This window comes from Quercus lobata, chromosome 5, assembly GCF_001633185.2.
Source record: "Quercus lobata isolate SW786 chromosome 5, ValleyOak3.0 Primary Assembly, whole genome shotgun sequence".
Classification (NCBI taxonomy): Eukaryota; Viridiplantae; Streptophyta; class Magnoliopsida; order Fagales; family Fagaceae; genus Quercus; species Quercus lobata.
The window spans coordinates 84,606,337-84,631,966 of record NC_044908.1 but is presented as its reverse complement, the minus strand read 5'-3'; the positions used below and the strand labels follow the sequence as shown (position 1 = coordinate 84,631,966).

The following is a 25,630-nucleotide window of genomic DNA, read 5'->3' as shown; positions in this document are numbered from 1 at the left end:
GTTTTGTTTGGTTGTGTTGAGATGAGCTTTGTTGTGTTGATATTTGATAACAACTAAACAATGTGGGCTGGTATGGCAGTAACATTGAGGAGAAAAAGCAAAAGGCATACTAGCTTGAGAATTGTGAATGTGAAAGGAGTAAAACGTAAAGTTTGGCTTTAAAATTAGTTGACATCTATGCCATTTTGGAGAGAGATAAGCATTGTCCACTGGATTAATTACAAGTCAAAATGGACAATTGGTGTGTTCAACTAATACTGGTGATTTTCTAAAGCCAAAGAATCAAAAAGTTCAAAGTATTTCACCCTTTTTGCGTTGTTATTTCAATACTCTGACACATCCTCTCTAGGAATCTCTTTGTAATAATAGAATCGAAATCCTAGTGGTTGGGAACACTGCAGCATAGTAAAGTTGGGGAGAACTGATCTTGGCAGTTTGGCTTCTTTCACGTGTACCTTCAGTAGGATTGCAAGTGAATTAATTGAAGCTGAAAGTAAAATGCTCCCCCAACCCTCTCCTCGTCTTTTAATTCACATCTTTCTGATATTGACCCATCAGTTTCACGCACCACCCTCCGGTCCTTGTGATTGTTACTTTCTCAGTGGTGACGGTGGTCTGGCCATGGTGGTTTTGAAGAAAGAAGAGAGCAGAACAAGAGAGGAGAAAGAGAGAAACGGAGAGATGAGCATCATAAATTTATGATGATACTATAATACAATTGTAAAAATATTTAATAGTGAAAGACCGGGTAATGGATTGTTTTTATGCCTTGATGCTAAAATATACCAATATATGACATATAAAAAAGGAATGTGAATGCTGGTGTTAAAAGTTAAAACAGTGACAAGTCCTAATAAATTCCACAAGCCAAGACAAGTACTACTGTAAGATAAAAAGATCCTTACATTACATATAAAAATAAACTGATTAAGTACTTTAAGGTCACACATGAATACATGATCTCACTCTGCCACTTTTAATAACAGTAAACTGATTAAGCATAGTTGTCAAATCGTAAATCGTATCGTGAATCGATTTTTTATTTTTATGTATCATATATCGTATTGAATCGTGTATCGTAAGATACACAAATATCTAATAAAATTATAAAATAATTATATATATATAAAAGATATACTCATTATAAATTCAAAATATATTCAATTAAATACCAATTTAATAATTACTTATGCAATAAAATTTAACAAAGCTAACTAAATAAATCAAAGTAACTTATATTTGCAGCATGCACATTCAAATTGATTAAACTCTAAAGTGAAAATATATGATATATGAATCAAAATATAATATCTTTTCATCATCTTATTTAATCAATCCATCTAAGTCAATGTTATCATTATGTTCAGCATCTTGCAAAATTATTTTTTCATAGACATTTTCTTCATTATTACCAACATTTACTATTTTTGTTTTGTTTTTTTATTCTAACAATTTATTCTATTTATTTTTTCTTGGCATTCTAACTTTTTAGACTCATAATAATAAGAACAAAAAACAAAAAATACATTTTCATTTTATTATTAATAGCATGGAAAATATATTTACATATATGAAAGTGAGTGTTATAAGTATAGTCTAAATTTTGTAGGAAAAAGAGAAGGGAGGAAAAAAAAAAAAAAACTCATGAGAATTAGAATCAATTAAGTTTCCCAATAAATTTGTGTTAAAAAAGTCTAACAACTTGTTTAAATCAAATAAAACCACATATTTTAACAAAAAAACCCATTTTAAACCAAAATGTCTATATATCGTGTAATACGTATGATTCACCAATACGATACGATTCATATGATACACACCTATGTATCAGACGATTTATAAGCACTTACGATATAAAACTTTTTATACACGATATGATACGTATTATGTATCGTACGATACTGACAATTACGATAACAAATATTATATCATTTTATGCAAAAAAAAACTTTACTACCCATTAAAGAGAATCCAAATTTAGTGATCTTGGCTGTTTTTTTTTTTTTTTTTTTTTTTTTCACTTGGTCCATCGATATTAGTAATATGCTGCAAGTGAATTAAATGAAGCTGAAAGTAAAATATTAGTGAAGATAACAATGTAAAAATGGCAAGCTATTAAAGAAAGCTACAAATGGATGACAGACACATAACCAATTGACAATTGTACTTCAGTTTTGAAATCGTTGCAGGGGTTCTAAAACAAATCTCACAAATTTATTGTGTCTTTAAGTCTGTTTAGATACCTCTTATTTTGCTAAAACTAAAAGCTTATTCCTCAAAGTATTGTAGATAAAAGTAAAAGTTAGTTAAAATAATACAGTAGAGCCCACATATAGTACTAAAAAGTGCAATGAACCTATAAATTGAAGCAAAAATAAACTGAATATTGAAATAATTTTCATTTTTTATTGGTATCCAAATGGAGACTTCGTATCATTATTTATAGGGTTTTAATGTATGCCACATGTTAATAAATTATTTTTGAAAAAAATTTTATTAGGAGTTGAAAAAATTGTCATAGATTTTTCAATTCCCAATTATGTTTCAGCTCTGAAATCGTTGCAGAGATTCTAAAACAAATCTCACAAATTTATCGTGTCTTCATATCATTATTTATATTATTCCAATCCTTTTCACTTGTTCCAATCTAAACTTTCTTTTTTTGGTTTACCAAAAAAAAAAAAAAAAAAAACAGCTTGTCATTTTGTGCCCTTTTACATCCATCTGGATCTATTCATCTTCGGCCAACTACTTTTAACTAACATATTTATTATTAGGCTAAAATGTAAAATTGACCATTTAACTTTGCTCAAATTTCATTTCTGTCCTCTAACTTTACTTTCTTTCATTTCAGTCCTTTAAATTTTAGATTTATTCAATTAAGACCTTTCCGTTAAAGGTAGATCATTCAACAACTGATAAACAGATGATCCAATATTTGTTTTGTTCCTGCTCTGTAACTGATAAACAGATGATCTAATATTTTTTTGGTTAGATTAATGTATGATATTAGAAAATTATTTAGGGCATACATTAATCATCAATTTTAAGAATTTTTTAAATGAAAAATTGAAAATGCTATTTAAGAAGTTATTCACTTTTTCATTTTTTATTAAAAATTTTCTTTAAAGACATAATTCAGTAAATTTTTTTTTTTTTTTTGCATTATTTTGTTTAAACTTTTATTTTTATTTTTATTTTATATAATCACTTTTCTAAACACATATATCATATTATTTATTTTATACTTTATTTTATTAAATTATTATTTCTTTTTCAATTTTTTTATTACTCTCTCAAAGCATTTCTCTCTTTAGTATGCTAGCAAATAAGTATTAGAAAATGGATTTACATATGAATAGTAACCACATATATTTATATTGTTACTATAACAACAATTCAAATTTACACAAAGTTACATAAGTTGATCGATGAGGATAATTTTTTTAATTAAATTTGTAAAATTTACCACTTATGCTATACATTACATGAATGTTTTTAGCGTTTGTTTGAAAATAGTTTATTTTAACTTTTTGTTAAAATTTTTTTACTGAAAAAGTGCTAAATTATATTTTATATTTTGAAAAAGTGAGAAAAAGTAAGAAAAATTGAGATTTAAAAAAAAGCTGTATATAAAAGCTAAAAAGCAAAAATCTGGCTTATAAGTAAATTCAAAACACACCAATTTGTAATTTACTGACCACTGTATATTGTTGTGGTTAATTATTATTGGTTCTTATTTGAATTCATTATTAATATCACTTTTTTACTTACCAATAACTACTCATTACATTAACATTTTTTGTAAAAAATATTATAAAATAGTTTGTAACTCTAGCACTTTCCAATATAAAAAACTTAATCTCAATATAAGATTGAACACTTCAACTTGTTCACTACTATATATAGGTACAGGCGTACAACCAAGAATTTTCACTTAGAGGCTGAGATAGTATTAATACAATAATCATAATTCATAAATATGTTGAATACAAAATTATCAAATTTAATATAATCAGTTAAGATAGTTCAACCTTTCTAAAAAAAAAAAAAAGTTAAGTTAGTTCAACTTTATGTGTGTGTGTGTGTGTGTGTTAGGGGGGGGGGGGGTTCCATTAGTACAATTAGAGTATCTGCATTAGTAGATGCAAAATTTTTGTAAATTTACACATCTAAAACCTACTTTTTCTATTTTACATTCCCATTTTTATAAAACACCTACATCATTTTGTCTATTATACATATTATTTTCTTTAAATAATCATTTTATATTCTTTTTTTTATTATTTCAACATCCTCCATGGTCAATCCCACTTTGTCTCTTTTCTTTTCTGAACACTATTCTCTCTCTCTCTCTCTCTCTCTCTCTCTCTCGGTGAATTTTCTTCCTTTTTCTTCTTTCTCTCATCTTTCTTCACCGGTCAAGTTTTCTTCTTTTGCTCCTGTCTTCTTCGGAAAACGCCATTAATAAACCATAAAAACTCCATAAACAAACCAAAAAACTTCACTTCAACACAAACCCATGTCAATCTAAGTCCATTTGGGTTGGATCTAGCGACGGTAGCAAGGTAGATGCGGCGGCGGCAGCAAGGCAGTTGCAACAGCAGCAGCAAGGTAGATCTGGCGACAGCAATGATAGCAGATATAACTAATTTCCATTGGGTTTTTCATGTGGGTTTATGTTGGATTTTTCATATGGGTTTTCCATTGGATTTAGTTTTTATTGATTTTGGTTTGGATTTGGAATGAGCTTTTCGGCGGGTATGAGTTACGGTGGTGATAGTTGGGCTATGCTAAGTAGGGGTTTTTCTATTTGTCTTCTTCTTCTTTGCTGAGTTGCTGTGATCGTTGAGAAAGAGAGTGAATCGAATGAGGTGGAGAGTCAGACCAAAGAGAAAAAGAGAGAATGAGGTGGAGAGAGAAAAAACAATAAAATATTAAATACATATGCTACGGTAATTGGCCGAAAATAGCCAAATACCATGTTTTGACAAAATTTGTGGCAAACTAGTACTGTTTTTGAAATATGTAGCAATCTACCACTTTTTTAGTACTCAAGTTTCATAAAATAGAGTTCTAAACAGTACTTGAGTTCAGTGAACTCGAGTTCCTAGGTGAGTCACCAGCGTGGCACTGCTGACATGAAATTTGATCAATTAAAAAAAATAATGTGGTACTCGATATTGTGGAAATCGAGTACTTTTTTAAGGTACTCGAGTTTTATAAGCTCGAGTACCTTGTTTTTCTTTTTCTTTTTTTTCTACTTTTTGTTTTGTACAAAACTGATTTCAACTGCTTGTGATTTGTGTGCACCAAACAAAATCTCGTGGTCCATGAGCACACAGACAACTTCTCCTTTCTTACTGTTACAAAATCATCAGGACTTGACTTCCAACAACCCCTATCAAGGAGATCCACTAGCACAAAAATCCCCTGGCTAGCCCTTAAAAACTTTGCTATGAGAAGTATGCTTTGCCAGTCTACCAGAAAGCTTCAATCTGCCACCTCCACAACTTCAACATTGCCTACCCAAATGTGTGGGATGGATTTTGAAGACCCACCAGAGATAGCAGACTTTAGCCTCAAACATGTTTTCATGACAACATTGAGCATACTTTCATACCCAATATGACTATGAGAAGCTGACCATTAATTTCAACTAGCTGAACAGTGAAATTTGGACCTTTGAAATACACCCATCTCCATTGAGATGCCTGAGTTTTTGATCTACTGTGATAGCAAGCTATAAGATAAAAGGGATTTCCAGGCAAAAAGTAGGAAAGAAGAAAAGAAAAAAAGAAAAGAAAAGAGAAACAAGGTACTGGACTTTGTTAAGCTCGATTACCTTAAAAAAGTACTTGATTTCCACAATATTGAGTACTACATTGCTTTTTTAATTGATCAAATTCTAGGTCAGCAGTGCCACGTTGGTGACTCACTTAAGAACTCGAGTTCACTGAATTTGAGTACTGTTTAGAACTCGATTTTGTGAAACTCGAGTACTAAAAAAGTAGTAAATTGCTACATATTTCTAAAACAATGTTAGTTTGCCACAAATTTTGCTAAAACGTGGTATTTGGCTATTTTCACCACAATAACCGTGCATATATGCGCGGTTGCGACATGCACGGTTGCTATAACAATTGTACATTTGTGCACAATTTTACACCCGTTGATGTGAGTGTTTTTTTACTCAAAACGTGCAAAATCAGTTACTTTTTCAATTTTGTACAGCTTTGCACATACTGATAGGATACTCTTAGTAAAGTCTTTTGTTATTGAATAAGAGATTTTCGCATCAAAATTATACCCAATAATAGTAGCATCTTTATTCTTAAAGCATACTCCAATTGTTTATGACTTGCTGAAATTTGTTTTAGCTTTAATATGACTCAAGAATTAACCTAAAATGAGCTTAAAAATGATTTGTTTTCTCATTTATACATGTTACTCGCATTAAAAAATGAATTCCACTATGATTTTAAGCACTATCCACCTTATCATTCATATTATTAAAATTTTCTTATATTAATTTCTTTTTAACGAATTATCCACTCAACACTACATAGCCCCACATCTTGACATAGTTGCAGGTTCACTCTACTATTTTAGCAGCAAGGAGATGGTCAGATGAAAAAGAAAGAAAAAAAAAATTCAGATCATTTATTACTGATTGCGAGGGTTTTGTTTGGTTGTGTTGATATTTGATAACAACTAAACAATAGGGGCTGGCATGGCAGCAACATTGAGGAGAAAAAGCAAAAGGCATACTAGCTTGAGAATTGTGAATGAGAATGAAGAGTAAAACGCAAAGGTTTGTTTTAAAATAAGCTGACATCTATGCCATTTTGGAGAGAAATGGGCACTGTCCATTGGATTAAGTACAAGTCAAAATGGACAATTGGTGGTTCAACTGATATTGCTGATTTTCTAAAGCCAAAGAATCAAAAAGTTCAAAAGTATTTCACCCTTTTTGCGTTGTTATTCAATACTCAATAAAGTCAGTGTGTTTGTGTGTCTAATGAAGAAACAGGTCATAAGTACCATGTACTGGGTTCTACACAATTATAAATTCACATAAATTGAGGCACACTAATTATATATCTTTAAACCTTTACTGGGTTATGCAGAATTAGTGGGTTCCGAAGAGTTATTTTAAAGAAACTTTAAAAGTGACAATACTTTTATGAGTCACGGATGTGTTTAGTTGAAGACTGAGTTGCACTGCCCTGTCTACATCCTCTCTCATTAGTTGAACAACACGTACAAAGAAAGCTCATGATGAAAACAAAGCCAAAAATGTTTTATTAGCTAGTGTGAGCCTTGATATATCTTTATCCAAAGCCTTGAACCCTTCCAATCTCTATTCAGTGAGCTTAATCACTACTAATTGGTATCTTTATTTATGCATTAATGATGACAGATGCATTCGCTTTAGTTTTAGCATTATGGCAAACCCGTGTCAAATATATAGCGGATTTGGGCGCTCTAGCCAAAATGAATCCTATTTCGGCTATTACCTTCTCCATTATTATGTTCTCATACGCAGGAATACCCCCGTTAGCGGGCTTTTGTAGCAAATTCTATTTGTTCTTCGCCACTTTGGAACCCAAATACCATTTTCTTTATCACTCAGATTGAAGAGAATTGGACATGGAGATCTTCCTTTCTGAACTAGCTTAATTTGTGCATTTCTCAAAACCCAATTCTTTATTTTTTATTTATTATTTTTTTTTTATCTTTTTTTATCTTTTAGTTTTTTACATTTTTTCCCATGTATTTATATATTTGCGCTTAGGTTTTGGAGAACTGCATGTGCATGTGTTTGCAAGGTATTTATTTTTTAGTTTTTAACATGTCAAACACTTTTAAAGTTTTTTCCACTTCATACGGGCATATATTCATAGATAAATACTGATTCATTCTATCTAATTTTAGTATGAGTGTTGACTTTTGCATGCATGCATTAGAGAGAACTCTGATCTCTTTTTAGTGGTGGCAAGAGGGACTCCGATTGTGAGAGAACTCTCTCTCTCTCTCTGTCTCTCTCTTGGAGAACCCCTCTTTTGCCGTCCCTCTCCTCTTTGTTTTTCTAATTTCAATTTGTAAATGATTATTTTTTTCATGTGTTTTCTTATGATAGGCACATGAGTTATGTTACTCAATTTAACAGAAGGTACTCATTTGACAGATGAGTAAAGTTCAAAGAGTAAATTGGTTAGGGGTGTAATGGCCACCACTAAAAATTCAAAAAAGTAACATTGAATATATGAAGTTATGCAAACTAATATGGCACTCATTTGGAAAACTCAGCAAATTTCATACCTAACAATAGGGGCACAACAATTTTCTTCACTCACACGAAAAATGACCACTTTGAAAGTCTTAGTGGCCTCAATCAATTCAAAGGCACAAACATCACCTACTTCTAGATTATTGTCCTTTGCAAATACTTTCCAACGACAGTTGAACCTACATTTTAGATTCTCATCAGTCCTTTTGCAAAACTCAACAGGCCAGTTACTCCCATTGGAAACACAAAGGTTGACATCGCCATGCAATATATTTGAATATTTCTTCACAAAGTCCTTTGGTATATTCTGTTGAAAAAAGATAATGAAGAAAAAAATTGAGGAAAGAATATGTCTTTTCCAGTGAAGAATGAGACTAAAAAGTTGGTAGCCCGAAAGAATGCATTGCCACCAAATTTCCTCTCTCTTAAATGTATATCATCATGCAAAGTGAACACTAGAGAAATTTTGATGATCAAGTAGCTATTAAATTGAAAGCTTACCAAATTCCGATCCAAATATGACTGTTGAATGACAACCTTGAAATACGGATTTTTAGGTTTGAAAGCACTTGCTCTTTGAAGTGCTCTAGCTATTTCATTGTTGTTCAATGGCTGGATCATTCTATCAGCCTTAGATTTCAAACGTTGTTTAGTCGTAGAAATTCCTTTAACGCCTTTTGCTGAAAAATTAAGTTAAACATGATTATGAAAACATAATAAACTAAGGACTTTGACTCAAACATGATTATATGAAATTTACATATTGGAAGTGATTGCAATTTTACCACTTGAATTAGTTTTCACGATCTTGTGGGGTCGAAAATATGGTAATGTCGATTTATCCCTTGTTTTTGGGCTTGGTGGAAAGCTGCCTAAGAATTCAATAGCACTATAACTCTCAATCTCTTCCATATTAGGAGCTATAAATTCATTATGAAGCTTGCCTTTTCCACGATGAGACGTATTGAAATGATAGTCTATTTCTGTTGCACTCTCATCAAATATGAGTACATAGAAGTGGGAATTTCCTTCATATCGGAAAACTAAGAAGTGCCCTTGCTTTACTGAGTAGTAGTTTGCAAATTCTGGCCAGCCGTTCTGTAACCAAATCTCACCATCACTTTCTGTCAATTCTATATTCCATTCTGCACCACTCGGAAGTTTAAGAAATGCAGAATTTGACAGCTCCTGTCCATATTTCCTTGTAAACTTTCTAGGAATTCCCTGTGAAGAATGAGTCTATAATTAAGTTTTGCACATAAAATACAACATGAAGTATTAAGCACACACACATACACACACATTGTTCTTAATAGGAAAAACGTGGTTTTTGTTTCTAAACAACAATATTTAAAAAATTGGAGTAATGGTTAGTTGACTTGGTTCCATTCCACTATCAAAATAATTTTTGCATCTTATCTTTATTATAATAAAATGCAAATAAAAAGCTTCATTCCTTTCTACTATTGTACATTTATACTCCATATATCTTTGAGAACCAACCAAAGTTATTCCACTATCTTATGGTTTGCATGAATATTTATTCTGCAACTAACAATGAATAAAAAAAAAAAAAAAGAGGGGAAAGGGGAGCAGGTATGAGGAATTCTTTATATTCTTCTATTTTTATTATTTAAATCCCTGTAGTGTTGGCAAACAAGAACCTTTTCTTTTAAGTCCATTTAGTTTTTAACATATTTGCTCATGTACAGTTAAAAAAAAAACTTCATTTTCTCTATTTACATTTATACTTAAAACTAATTTTCATTAAAAAAAAATCGAAATGGACTCCTAATCTAGCATAACAAATCTTCAACTGCCCAAAGTGCAAACAAAGTGATAGCTAGGAAGGCCAAAACTAGAATAAATATATTTGTAGGTGAAAGGGGAACCATACTGCTACTAAACAACTGCTTGTATCTAAAATTGTAGAGACTAAAAGTCTATTTTTCCTTTTCTTTTTCAAAGAATACCAACCCAAAAACTCAAAAACAATAAGAAAATTAAATAATAAAAAGAGTTCTTTAAATAATTTTATAAAATTATATTAAAAAATAAAAAAGAACAAAACCAACAACATCAACTCCTCTTGGCTCAGCCTGTCGCAAGGTACTTACAACTTGCAAGTCGCAAAGCTTAAAATATGAGGTGAAAAAATTACAAAGTTCAACAAGCTAGCTAGACTCTTTGGTTCTACATGTATAACTGTTTTTTGGAGTTATTACCTAACATTAGAATTGTAAATTTTTTCCCAAACAAGAGACCAAGACCATAATCTTACATTTGATCCGATTAGTTTAACAAAGTAGTAGTAGCATCAAGTTCTTAAATCGCACACAAAGTGAGATAGATGAATATACTTACAAGCTTCCCATCTCGTAGACAATTGTTGAGAATGATCTTGAAAAAATGTGGAGCATTCGCCATAACTGCTGCAGTGTCAATATCTCTATCTCCCGCCTTGTATGGTTCAACAAAGGCTTCTTAGATTTGTATCTTGAGGTTGTGGGTAGTTCTTCTCACTTTTCAATATCTATACAATATGATTAATGCTTTTTGATACAGAGTAGCTGAACCTTTATAGTAAAGCATTCTTATAATTAATGAGCTACCAAGTTCATGGTAGCTGCATGTGTTCTTAATGCCAGTTATAGTCAGTGAAGAAGACGTACAGAGAAAGAGGGATTGAGATCCCGCAATAGCACAGATCTCAGCCGTTGAAAGCATCCAACGGCTCCTGTGAAGTGATATAGCTCATCAATCCGCGTGAAGTTGAAAAAAGCCCTAACAAGCCGCATCTCATTATTGGATCATCTATTTAATAGTTGCAAAACGATCTACCTTTAATAATAAATATGTTAGTTTAATGTAGTTGGCCAAAGATTAATAGATCATGATGGATGTATAGGAAGTAGGCCGCCACAATATGACATGCTGCTTTTGCACTTTATAAAGTTCAGATTTCCATTTGCAAGACTATTGTCATTGTGCATGGGGACAAGCAAAAAGGATTGGAACGATATAAATAATGATATGAAGATACAATAAATTTGTGAGATTTGTTTTAGAAATCAGATATGGTAAACCCTTGCAACGATTTCATAGCTGAAATACAATTGATTATGTGTCTGTCAGTCATTTGTAGCTGTCTTTAACACTTCTATCTTCACTGACATCTTACTTTTTGCTTCATTTAATTCACTTGCAACGTATCACTGAATGAACTAGTGAAAAAGAAATGTTAAGCAGGTTTTTGGTCTATTTTCGTGCCTTTGTCCTGTTTTCCTGCTCTGTTTTCCTTGTGTGTTCTGATCTGGTTGTAATTTTTACTTCTTCAATATGAACGTTCAGTTTCAAAAAAATAAAAAATAAAAAACAGATATTTTTTACTGATTGCGTGGTTTTTGTTTGGTTGTGTTGATATTTGATAACAACTAAACAATGGGGGCTGGCATGGCAGCAACATTGAGGAGAAAAAGCAAAAGGCATACTAGCTTGAGAATTGTGAATGAGAATGAAGAGTAAAACGTAAAGGTTTGTTTTAAAATTGTAGGGAATTCATCATGAAATTTCTAACTTGTGAGGAAAAAAAAAAAAAAAAAAACAATCATAGGTATAAGACAATATTTACGTGGTTCGGTAATTTGCTTACGTTCACGGACTTTCAAGGATTTCACTATTATCAAGGAAAAATACAAAGTGCGGCTATAGTTTTTTTTCACTCTCAAAAACAACAATAAGACGAAACCCTAATCACCAAAAAACGATTTTTATATCTCGTGTACAAGATTCAAAATGGATTACAAAACCACGCAATATTATTCAGGTCGGGTTGAGTCGTTAACCGGATCAAACATAACTAGATTTCACAAAGCCCAACAAAAATAAGCTAAAATCTATGCCATTTTGAAGAGAAATGGTCATTGTCCATTGGATTAATTACAAGTCAAAATGGCCAATTGGTGGGTTCAACTGATACGGGTGATTTTCTAAAGCCAAAGAATCAAAAGGTTCGAAGTATTTCACCTTTTTTGTGTTGTTATTCAATACTGTTATATGACACATCCTCTTTAGGATTCTCTTTGTAACAATAGAATGGAAATCCTAGTGGTTGGGAACACTGCAGCATAGTAATTTACAGTTAATGAAGGAGCACAAACCAAACAAACTGATCTTGGCTTGTTTGGCTTCTTTCACGTGTACCTTCGGTAGGATTGCAAGTGAATTAATTCATATCTTTCTGATATTCACATAAATTAAGGCACACTAATTATATATCTTTAAACCTTTACTGGGTTCTGCAGAATTATTTTAAAGAAAATTTAAAAGTGACAATACATTTATGAGTCGCGGATGTGTTTAGTTGAAGACTGAGCTGCACTGCACAAAGAAAGCTCAAGGTAAAAACAAAGCCGAAAGTGTTTTATTAGTTAGTGTGAGCCTTGAATAGAGATTGCACCCTTGCAATCTCTATTCAGTGAGCTTTATCAAACCCAAATACCATTTTCTTTATCTTTCAGATTGAAGAGAATTGGACATGGAGATCCTCCTTTCTGTTCTAGATTAGTTTGTGCGTTTCTAGGTTTCAAAAAAAAAAAAAAAATTGTGCATTTCTCAAAACCCAATTCTTTATTATTTACATTTTTTTTTATCATTCAGTTTTTTTACTTTTTTTTTTCCTATGTATTTATATATTTGCGCTTAGCCTTTGGAGAACGTGCATGTGTTTGCAAGGTATTTATTTTTGGGTTGTGTTAACAAGGTGTCCGTTAACCACAATTTTTTTTTTCTTTTTCTTGACAAAATTTGTCTCTTTTTTGGCAGTTTGTCTTTTTTTTTTTTTTTTTTTTTTTTTTTTTTTTTTCAGTTTTATAGGTACTATTTGGTGTCTTTTTTGATTTTTCTTAACAAATTTTTTTTCTTTTTGCACTTAACATGCACCGCGGTGCTTGTTAACTTTCCCTTTTTTTTTTTTTTTTTTTACATGTCAAACAATTTTAAAGTTTTTTTCCACTGCATATGGGCATATATTCATAGATAAAATTCTGATTCATTCTACCTACTTTTAGTGGTTGAGAGTTGACTTTTGCATGCATTGTTGCAATAACAGTGTACTAGACCGTGCCAGCTTAAAAAACAAAGGCCATTCAGTGAGAAGAAAACAAAGCTAACGGCTAGAAATTTAATTCATACAGTATCTTTTAATGTTCTTACCAACCCCTGCCTCGTTTTTTAATTCATATCTTTCTGATATTGACCCATCAGTCCCTTCTATTCCTGTGATTGTTACTTTTGCAGTGATTAAAGTCACTGTGTTTGTGTGTCTAATGGGGAAACAGAGTTCTGCACAATATAAATGCGCATAACTTAATGCACACACTGAGCTGCAATGTCTACGTGCTCTCTCAATTGGCTATAAATAGAGGAAGAGTTGATAAGTTGAACAACACAGAAAACTCTCGGTGAAAACAAAGCCAAATATGTTTTATGAATGGATTTTACTAATGTATACCCTAAAATCCATAAAAATAAAGGTAGCATCCTAGGCACCTTTTTTGCTTTTACAAGGAAAAAACTTTGGACATGTCTTGAAGAGCCTTCATCAAAATGTTGTGCTGCATATCTTGAGAAGAGCAAAACTTATCTCTTTCACGAAAGAGGAAGTCTTCTTTTTACATTTTGAAGGTGCAGCAACAGTTTTCCTTAAATATGTAAGACAGACTACATTGGTCATGTCAATAAGAGTTCGGCTTGGGCCTGGGAAGAGCAGAATCACGTGAGTGGTGAGGGATGTACTTGTTTGGCAAGGAATGAAGTTGCTTGATGCTTTTGTATCCAGATCCTCTCCCTTTCTCTTTGAAATGGAGAGTGTCCATTTCATGGACAGGATCTCCTTAAAATAAATCAACGCTTTAAAAAGTGTCACGTCAATTAAAACTTAAAATACTCAAACTCAACTATGGTTAACCTTTGCAGGTTCAGCTTTGGCTTTCGGCCTCTTCTTGTTTTTTCTCCCTGGGATTCACTTGATTATCCTCTGGACTAAGACTGTTGTCCCATATTCCACCAGCAGGTTGCACTAATGAGACGGCAAAAAAAATCTATTAGAGAAAAATTTAATTTTAAGAAGATGCGAAAATTAAATAATTTGATAATAGAAAATTTAAATCCACACACACATATCATCCTATCTTTTATAAAAGATTTTAATGACACAAAACAACTTTTTTTACTAGTTTATAATCTTATTGGTGTGTGTGTATATATATATATATATATAGAGAGAGAGAGAGAGAGAGAGAGAGAGAGAGAGAGAGAGAGAGAGAGAGAGAGAGAGAATGCAAATTTATGATAAAGTTCTTTTGTATAAAATGTAATAATGAGTATCCAATTATTGTTATTCATTTCTTATTATTCGAATTAGTTTTCAATTCTTTTTTACCAGTCTATGGGATTTTCAATTCTTTTTTACCAGTCTATGGGATTTAGCATTTAAGATTCATTTAATCACGATTTTTGTCAATTTTTTTCTCACCAAATTTTTAAATAAAGTGCTTTATGCAATATTCATATTACTTATATATCATGTGCTTTATGAAATCCACTATACTTCCATATCATTAAGCTCATGATATGCGATTTTTGAAATTATATTTACTTATATATATATATATTATTTTTTTTACAATTAAAAGATCTTAAAATAAGACCAAATGGACAGATTAGGACTAAAGTGGACATATGGACTAAATAGGAACAAATAGGGCCATAGTAGACCGAATAGGACCAATATCGACTAAATAGCACCGAAGTGAATAGAGTGGACCGAATAAGACCGAAGTTAATAGAGTGGACTGAATGGGACCAATATGGACCAAATAGAGCCACGGTGGACTGAATGGATTGAATATAACCAATGTGGATCGAATAAGACTTAAATGGATAGAATAGGATCAATGTGGACCTAATGGACCCAATAGGACCAATGTAGACCAAACAAAACCAATGTGGATCGAAGAGGACAAAATGGACTGAATAATATTTTTCAATATTTATCATTTTTATTGCATTTTTAGGGATCATATTTCTAATGTATATTTTGTATGTATTTTTTAACTCAAAACTAAAGAGCTTAGCTCAAATATAATAAAATTTCATACTTTTCAACCCAAAAATTAAGAAAAAAAATGAATTTTTTGAGCTAGAATTTAAAATTTAACCTACAAAATGAATTAATTTAAGGCGCAACTAGTCCAAAATGGAACGAAGGGGACCGAAATTGACCGAGTGGACCAAATTGGACTAAATATGACCGAAGTGATTTGAAGTAGACCATATTGGACTGAATGGGACTAAAGTAGACCCAATTTGACCGAATGGGACCGAATAGCAACTGTTTAATTTTTTGGGGGAACAAATTATAAATTATATTAAAATTACAAAATAATAATTTATTCTCATGCATCGCACGATTTTGTGATTAATTTAATATAATTATTAGCTCCGCTTGATTAATTAAGGTAAGAAATGGAGTTGAGTATTACTACTAGTTTCATTAATTGGCATCAAGTGTATCATAAATTTTTTGTTTTCTTTTTAAGGTAAGACATGAAGTGAGTATTGCTAATAGTTTTATTAACTGGAATATCAACCCTTCAAATCAATTTAGTTGTTTGACATCTTTTTTTACATGAATATTTTTTCAACCACAACTCTTGTAACAACTTAATGAGGTCATACATTGTAAGTGTTGAACAATTACTTTCACGTGAACTCCCCACTTTTCTCCATTACCTAATTAACCACTATCACTTTTATCTTTCTACATTTATACAATGATGAGTATGTTGAAAGTTGAAACCATCTCTTGTTTTTTTGAATTGGGAAATTTGATGAGCTGACCATATACAAAAGGTTTTCAAAAAATATTAAAAGTTAATCCCATCAAGGAATCAACGTCAAAACAGTTTTGCTTCTGTAGATAAAGGGACATATATATCACATATCTATTGGCAATGACTATCAAACTCTCATTAATTCGTGGCCAAAAGTGAAAAGGGATTTCTTCGCACCCCTAATAACATGTTTGTGTCATCATTAATCCATTTGCCCCAATGTTCATGAATCATGACTCAAAAGAAGGCACTTCTTAGAGTGAATTCTACGGCCCAAAGACTATATAAAAATAAATGGTAGCATCCTAGACACCTTTTTTGCTTTTACAAGGACAAAACTTTGGGCTTGTTTTGTAGAGCCTTCATCATAATGTTGTGCTGCATATCTTGAGAAGAGCAAAATTTATCTCTTTCACGAAAGAGGAAGTCTTCTTTTTACATTTTGAAGGTGCAGCAACAGGTTTCCTTAAATATGTAAGACAGACTACATTGGTCTCTCAATAAGAGTTCGGCTTGGGCTTGCGAAGAGCAGAATCACGTGAGTGGTGAGGGCTGTACTTATTTGGCAAGGAATGAAGTTGCTTGTTGCTTTTCCCTTAATATTTGGTGTTTACATTTGCAGGTCCAGCTTTGGCTTTCGGCCTCTTCTTGTTTTTTCTCCATGGGATTCACTTGATTATCCTCTGGACTAAGACTGTTGTCCCATATTCCACCAGCAGGTTGCACTAATGAGCTAGATGGCAAAAAAATCTGTTAGAGAAATTTTTAATTTTAAGAAGATGCGAAAATTAAATAATTTGATAATAGAAAATTTAATTCCACACACACATATCATCCTATCTTTTATAAAAGATTTTAATGACACAAAACAACTTTTTAAACTAGTTTATAATCTTATTGGTGTGTGTGTATATATATAGAGAGAGAGAGAGAGAGAATGCAAATTTATGATAAAGTTCTTTTGTATAAAATGTAATAACGAGTATCCAATTAGTGTTATTCATTTTTTATTATTCCAATTATTTTTCAATTCTTTTTTACCAGTCTATGAGATTTAGGATTCATTTAATCACGATTTTTGTCAATTTTTTTCTCACCAAATTTTTAAATAAAGTGCTTTATGTAATATTCATATTACTTATATATCATGTGCTTTATGAAATCCACTATACTTACATATAATCAAGCACATGATATGCTATTATTGACATTATATTTACTTTTTTTTTTTTTTATATACAGTTAAAAGATCTTAAAATAAGAACATAAATATAGGGTAAATACTACTCTAGTCCATAATATTTGAAAAAGTTTGTTTTCCATCCTTGAACTTTAAAATATTTATTTTCTCAATCACTTTTCCCCAGATTACCAAACACTTTTTGCATGGGAGGGACTAACTAAACTACAAGACCCCTGATAATCAGGTGCCTTATATGAATAATACAAAGATAATTTTATGAGTTAGTGTTATATGTTAGAAGAAAACTTTGTGAATATATATACGTACATACGTATATTTATGGCATATTTTTACAAGATTTTTTAAAGTCTTACATGATATGAAAAATCATACACACACTTATATATCATTTAAAGAATGCATCACATATCAAAATGTTAGACTATTATAGTTGAAGGTTTCTACCGGTCGAAAAACTATGTTATGCTAGAGGTGTATACAACTATACATTTAGCTTCTCAGAGCTTGTGAGCCTTAATAGTGTGTAAGTACAGTAGCATTTTTATGAAATTTTTTAGAACAATCATTAAGAAACTTAAATTATATAGAATCAAATAAATTTTTTTTGAATATATATATATATATTTTAGGCAATATATATATATATATATATATATTAACATCACAAGAAAAAAAAAAGTAAATAGAGTTAAAATGTAGTTTCTCAAAAAAAAAAAAAAAAAAATCAAATGTAAAAAGGAAGTTTTTATACAAGAGGTCAAAACTTAGGGCTACGGTTTGTCTTGAAGATCTTTCACCAAAATATTGAGGAGCATGCCTTATTTCTTTCACCAAAGAGAAAGTCTTATTTTTTAAAGTTTTGAAGGTGCAGTAATATCCTTCCTTAAAGATGTAAGTAAGACTACGCTGATCTCTCAATCTGAATCTGTGAAGACCATTATCACGTGAGTACAGGTTACTTGATGCATGCTTTTCCATTTGCAGGTATATATATTAGAGAAAGACTGAGAAATTCATGGAAAAGAAGAGATAGAGGAGAAGGAGAGAAACTGATAAAAGGAGTCAAAGATTCACATAGAAACACAACCTCACTCGGTCTTTATTGCCAAGTAAGCTTGAGAAGTTTCTTTCTGAATGAGGAAGAGAATATATTTGAAACCCTTTTTTGTCTAATTTTTGTGAAATTTTCCTTTTCTTTTTTTTTTTTTTTGTCTGCTTTATTTTTTCTAAATAGTGAATCTAATACTTTTCATTTTTGTTAAATTTGGTTGATTGTCCTGTGGACTTTTGGTTGTTTTGCCAAGTAAATGTAGGGGCTTTACCCTATTCCACCAGCCGATGCACTAATGAGATGGCAAAAAAATCGATTAGAAAAAAAAAATCTAATTTCAGAAGATGCATAAATTAAATAATTTTTTATGAAAGTAGCAAATTTAATTAAACACACATATATAAGTGACCATACTTATCTTGTTTTTTGCTCCACGGGCTTCACTTGACTGTCGTCTAGACTTTGATTGTTTTCAAAGGTAAATCTAGGGGTTTTCGATATTCTACCAGCAGGTTGCACTAATGAGATGGCAAAAATATCTATTAGAGATAATTTGATAAGAAAATAGCAAATTTAATTCAAAGCACACACATTATATATTGTCAGCCTATCTATTATAAAAGATTTTAATGATACAAAAACATTTTTTTCACTATTTTATATCTTTGTTAGTGTGTCTATATATATATATATATATACACAATACCCAAACAAATTAAGTTATAATCCTTCGATTATCAAAAAAAAAAAAAAAAAAAAGTCATAATCCTTCCAAAAATATATTTATCCATTTCTTATTATGCCAATTAGTTTTGAATTTAATGCTTACAAGATTACAGCATGACTGATCTTCAATCCAACTGGGAAAATTCAAACCACAATAACCTGATATTTGTAGCTCCCTAAGATTAGCAAGTGGTTCAAGGACTTGAAGGATAAGGGATTGATCAGGTTGTTCTGCCCCTAGTTCAGACGTTGTGCTCCAATGTAAGTGCAACTTTCTGACATCTTTCTTCTCTTTCAACAAAGCCCTCCTGGCTGCTTCCTCACTTAAAACATTTTCTAACCGATATTCCAAGTGCCCCTAAGTTTTTTCAAATTTCCCAACATGTCCAATATGTTATCTTCACTTCTATATACAATAAATGTTCCCAACGTTCTAAGATTTGGAAACCGAGACAGGTCTGGTATTGATTGAAGCTTAGAATTCACATCAATGCCAGGGCAACTCAACTGAACAAGGTTATATATTTTCTCAGGCAATTCGGTAAGCTTCTCACAATTTTCGAAAATTAAAGCCTCAAGATTCAAAAGAGAAGTTATTGCCACTGGTAACTCCTTTATATTGGTATCGGAAAGATCAATGTATTCTAAAAATTTCAACCTTTCGATGCGATTTGGTATATCGTCTACTTGAGCTCTATTGAGATCTAGCAAGCGAAGCAATTGAAATTTCTCAAAAAAACTGTCATTAATTTGTTCACTCCTTTCCAGATTTCCAAGTGCAAGAAATGTTCTTAATTTCTTGAACTTCCTTATAAGGTCAATATCTGCTTGAGGATTGAGAATCACAGCATGGCGGAAACTTCTGGAGACATGTCTCAAATGCAGCATCTTTGAATCCGTTAATCCCAAGTAATTATCGGAGGAAACATGAGTTGCCAAAGAATATATAGCTGGTGGTAAGAAAAAACTTGAATTGTCAGAAAAATCAACAAGTTGCAACAACGACATGTTAAGTAATTGATCAATAATCTCATCTCCAATGTCTTCATATCTCTTGTCACCTTTGGAATGTATATAACCTGCTGCCATGGGAAAGTGTAAGTAAGCTAGTTTCCATCAAAGCTGACAGTTTTTTTCCGCTTCTAGACGGCAGCCTTATGAAGAATTATTTTGCTTAAAAATGGTCATTATGTTAGTAAGATAGTATCTAGTGTCTTATGTAAAAGGCTACGTCTTGATCTGCATTGTATTTAAATAGTTAGCCAGGAAGATATTTGTCAATTTGCTAGTAGGAGCTATCTTGTATCAACCATGGAAACCTAACTTCAATTGCAAGTTATAGACTATTCTAGTTATTACTTATTAGAGCCTCCTTAGTTGAAATATTGAGTACCCTTTTTCATTATTTGTAAATCATTCAATTTTATTAAAAACAAATCATAGTAGTCAGAGCCCCAAGGGCAATACACCAAACAGAGAAATGATCTGTGAGCACAGAAAATACGAGCACAATAGTGTCACTACAATGCCGGTTTAACAGACTAAGTCAGCCTAACCCTGAAAAACAAAATAACAAACCAACAGAGCAATACAAACCTAGTAACATCATGACACCTTGTGAACGAAAACAAATGCCCCATCCTGAAAAAGCCTAGAAACAGCAGCCATCATCAAAACTAGCCTATGTCTTCTTAAAAGAGCATACTAGGATTCAAGTCCCATTTACAACACAAGATCCTGTTCAAAATAGAGTCATTGGCTTTGCATTTGCTTTCCAACATGCCCTCAACATCTCTCCTGATATCTTAGACAATTTGTTTATCACTCCTAACCCTGCTTGAATGGATTACAGAATTTCTTTGCTGCCAGATGTGATGCACAGCAACCCACCAAGCTATCTTGCAAATCACCAGTCTCAGACTATTCCCTTTAAGATAATTGGTATCCCAACCCACCATGTCCAGCCAATTATACTTGGCATATGAGGTCAAACAAAGGTCCATTGGTAACGCTGTGCCCATACTTTTGGAACAAAACACCATTAAGATGCCATAAATTCATACCATAGGAAGATTCCTTTTCAATCTCCAACCTCAAAACTCAGGAATTTCCCTGCTTCCTGTCTTAGTTTAGGATAGAGACACAGGGAAAGTGATGGGCTGTGATATGAATTAGAACCAAATGGGAGGTGAGTTGCTTTGAACAAATTGATGGGTCCTTAGGCACCTCTCCAAAGAACACAAAGTTCTCAAGAAAAGCTCTAAAAAGCTTGTTTCATTCACATACAAAAACTTACTTACAAGTGCTTACATTATGGTACTTATACTATTTGTGTGGCATTGGCAACCTTCTGGATGATTGGCAAGTGTCTAAAACCTATTGGCCAATGCTTAAACAATCATCTAACCTACTAGTTTGATTCTTAGACCTTCTAGTGAACCAATCTTGTGAAATCCTCCATGGCAATTACAAAAATGTAGGGGGACAGGGAATTCCCCTGCCTTAGCTCTTTGCCTCCTGAAAGTACCCCATAAAAGAACCATTAAGGCCAAATGAAAATCTAGGAGTTGTAATACAACCTGATCCAGTGAACAAACTAGGGAGGGAACCCATCAGGCACTAGGCACATGATTATGAAGTTCCACTCAAAAGAATCATAAGCCTTTCTCCTATCAGCCTTGATAGCACACATGGCGGGACCGTTATTTCTTTTGTAGTGCTTCACCAGCTCAAGACAGCAGTATGTTTTCAGAAATATTCCTATCCTTTATGAAGCCAGTCTGGTTGGAGCTCACAAACTCATCCAAGATAGATTTTCAGCTGTTAGCTAGAATTTTTGTGATACAGTTATGACTTATATATTAATTTGCAGCAGGTTGTAGGTCTGTAATCTGAGATAGAGGAGGGATTGGGGACTTAAGGAATAAGAGAAATAGCTGTGGAATTAAACTCCTAAGGAAACTTTCCAGAAGAGAAAATTAAGAAATTACTGCACATTCAGATTTTTTTTTTTCACTATTAGCCAGGAAACCTTGAAGCATTTGGCAGTAAACCCATCTGGACCAGCACTTTTGTCACTACCCAAGCTGAAAATTGTTTGCTGGATTTCTACTTCAGTTACCTCTCTAACAAGCTTTCCTTCACTGCTTCAGGCATATGGTCCTTAATTAACCCTGTAACAACTTCCATCATTTCACTTGCAAGTTATAGACATATTATATAGTTATTTCTTTTTAGAGCCTCCTCAGTTGATATATTGAGTGCTTTATTGATGATCCATTGTTCTATTCTGTATTATATTGCTTTCCATTGCCAAAATTTTGTCTTTGGAACGAAATAAACTATGACTGATTATTTTATTAGCGGTTTTTGAATCATGCATATATAGTACATCTTATCCTTTTTCTTATTCTAAGCATGCTGTTACTGTTCAGTTATACGCATTCAGTTTTAAGCTTTCAATTTCATTTTTGTTATTGTGTTTTCTGCTATTTTAAATGGAATTGGATAGGAGGGAGCTTGGAATCAACTTGTGCTTTTGTGTTTCAGTGAACATGGTGCTTTGCCTGATGATCATTCCCCCGGAAGCTTTGTGGCTAGTTTGCACAGGAGGATGGATTACTGAGAGTTGTCCGCAATCAAGCAAATCCGTGCAACCTTATTCATTTGATGGAGTCTGATTTCACTTTTGAATTGCATTACATCTTAGATTTTGTTTTTGTCAAGTATGATACTGATATTGATGTTAATTCTGGCTATAGGAAGACCACAATTTTACTGTTTATCTAAATTTCACTGGCATTGAAATTTCTGTTATGTTTTGTCAGTTGTGGTCTCAGAATTTGTGGCACCAGCATACTGTCCATCTAACCAACATAACTGATAACCTGGTTAGACTAACCAGTTGATCTGTGAGCTCAAATGTTGGGGAGGACTGTATCCATTAAATTAACTGCAACTATGGATATTCTCTTTTTACTCTTTTTTGGATTAATTCTTGGCTTATTGAAGTTTTAGTTGCGTATATAGAATTCTTTTTATCTATTGTAATTTAGTTGTGCTTTGACTTGTACATAAACCTTATATATATATATATATATATATATAGATTTCTGTGCGTGTTCCCAACCACTAGGATTTCCATTCTATTGTTACAAAGAGATTCCTCCAGAGAATGTGTCATGGAGTACACAATAACAATACACAAAAAAGCGAAATACTTTAATTTTTCAATGTTTTACTTGTTAATGGACACTTTACATTTACAAATGAAGGGGAACAATGTATGTTATTGCTGTTTTGTATGTTGTCTTCGTGCTTTTATGGTGCTGAAGTATTTCGTTTGTTCATTGACTAATTTATTGCCCAAATGAAGATATCGATATCGTTCCTAGTGATATGAAGCATATAAACTAGAAGCTATTATACTTGCAGCTTCTCTTATACTTTTTTACTGGGGTTCATGATCCATTGGATTACCAATAAATAAAATAAAATTGCAAAAGATTTCAACAAAAAGGGCAAGAGCAGAGCGGAATAGAGAGAATTGTAGTGATATTGATAGCTTCAATTCTGGTTGTGTCACTGCAAGCCAATTACCTACCTCCTACTCATACTTTTCGGCCTTCACATCATGTTAGTGTTCATTTGACTAATAAGATGGAATATTCACCTCACCTAATCAAGTTTGGCAGAGAGTAATACACGAAGATATTTGAGTTGAGTGGAATGTCTATCACTGCTGGGAGAAGACGAGAGCTGGGAAATAAATTACTGAGTCACTTAAATAAAATCAAAAAAAATTTTCACCAACAGTGGAAGAGAGAAACGACCATTTGTGTGGAGTTTTTATCTATAGACATTTTGGGGGCATTCAAGGAAACCATAATAACAATCATTCCTTTAACTTTTACATCACTTTTAGTTACTTCAGCATATCCCTAATGTCAAACTAAAAATATCATTCTTGCTGATGATGGATACTTGTGGTTTTATCTTTTGCCTAAAGCTAGTTGCAAAACTAAACAATGCCTTAAAATAGATAATCATTTTGTAATTGTAATATAATGTATAATTTGTTATCTAAAATTTGTTAAAGATAATTTTGCTCTCCTTGAAAATTAAACAATTTTTCAAATTACTTTTCATCTTTCTATCTCTACCAATATATCATTCTATTATTTTAGGTGTATTTGATTGATATTATTCTTGTATAAGGTGGTCCATATTTTTCAAAATTATTTTACAGTATGTTATTTTTTTTTTCCTATAACTAAACTTTTTAAGTTTTAAATAAATTATTCAAATTCTTCATTCTCTTAAAGGAGATTATCATAATAATCAAAATTCATAACAAACTTATACTGAATATGTATAATTTATTATCTAAATTTTATTGCACATAATTTTTTCTTCCTAAAAATTAAACAATTTCAAAGAGTAATTTCTATTACTCTATTTTTACAAATATATAGTCTTTTATGTTTTTTTATTGATATTATTATGCTTTTTTGAAATGGTCCATATTCTTCTAACTATTGTTATTATGTGTGGGGGTGACAAACCAGGGAGCCCATACCAATGTATGTGTTGGGCCAGGGGCCTAGCCCAAAGAAGAACTCCTCCTCGGCCAAGCAAGGCCGAGGACAAAGGGGATGGTTTGTCATTGAGAGTGACACTCCGGACCATTCCATGGAAGAAGATAAGTATTAAGAAAGAAAAGGATAATGGAAGGCCTAGAAATATTTAAGAGAAAGCTGCTACTATTGCATTAAGTGCTCTGCAACTAAACTGAACCCTGCTTTTCAACTTTTATAACCACTCCCAATGACTTTGGGGAGGGATTGATGGGACAAGTATCATCACTATCAACCTAAATCTACACGTGGACGGTGGAAATGGGAAGAAGATAGTATAAAATAGGAGGGAAGGACTGGAAAAAAGGGGGGCGAACAATATATATGAAGAATGAGTCTCCTCGGATTTACGTCTCTTCCTAGTAAATCTATGTCATCTTTCTTTCTTTATCATCCAGACCTGTTGGTCGATCGTCTGATTCGATAAGGTCCAAGTTTCCAACCCATTCTCTACAAATTCATTGTATTGGGCTCATTAGATCAAGACTCCATACAATTTGGACTTGGGCTTCAAAATTGTGACCCTACATTATGCATTATATTTTCCTAATTTTTTGATACAACTAAAATTTTTAAATTTTTAAGGAGATTATTATGATAACCAAATTGGATCAAATGGACCAAATGGACCAAAATGAACTGAAATTGATCAAATGTACCAAATAGGACATATGTGGACCAAATGGATTGAATAGATCAAATTGAAAAATATAAAGAAAAAGAAAAAAGTATTGTCTTCATCTCCATTATTCATCAAGTCTCAAGATACGAACTAAACAAAATAATAATAATAATTTACAAAATTACTTGAATTGGTATGGATAA

The 25,630-nt window shown here is 32.1% G+C and overlaps 1 protein-coding gene across 1 annotated transcript; it reads right to left on the bottom strand.

Annotated features, from left to right (window-relative positions):
- Positions 1–8,301: 8,301 nt before the first annotated feature.
- Positions 8,302–10,876, bottom strand: LOC115988435 (B3 domain-containing transcription factor VRN1-like). The gene is made up of 4 exons (XM_031112012.1): positions 10,658–10,876; positions 9,079–9,517; positions 8,795–8,973; positions 8,302–8,600 (listed from the first exon to the last, which is right to left on the bottom strand). Exons 1-4 carry the CDS (start codon positions 10,718–10,720, stop codon positions 8,310–8,312), a joined length of 972 nt encoding a protein of 323 aa, XP_030967872.1. The 5' UTR covers positions 10,721–10,876; the 3' UTR covers positions 8,302–8,309.
- Positions 10,877–25,630: the final 14,754 nt, after the last annotated feature.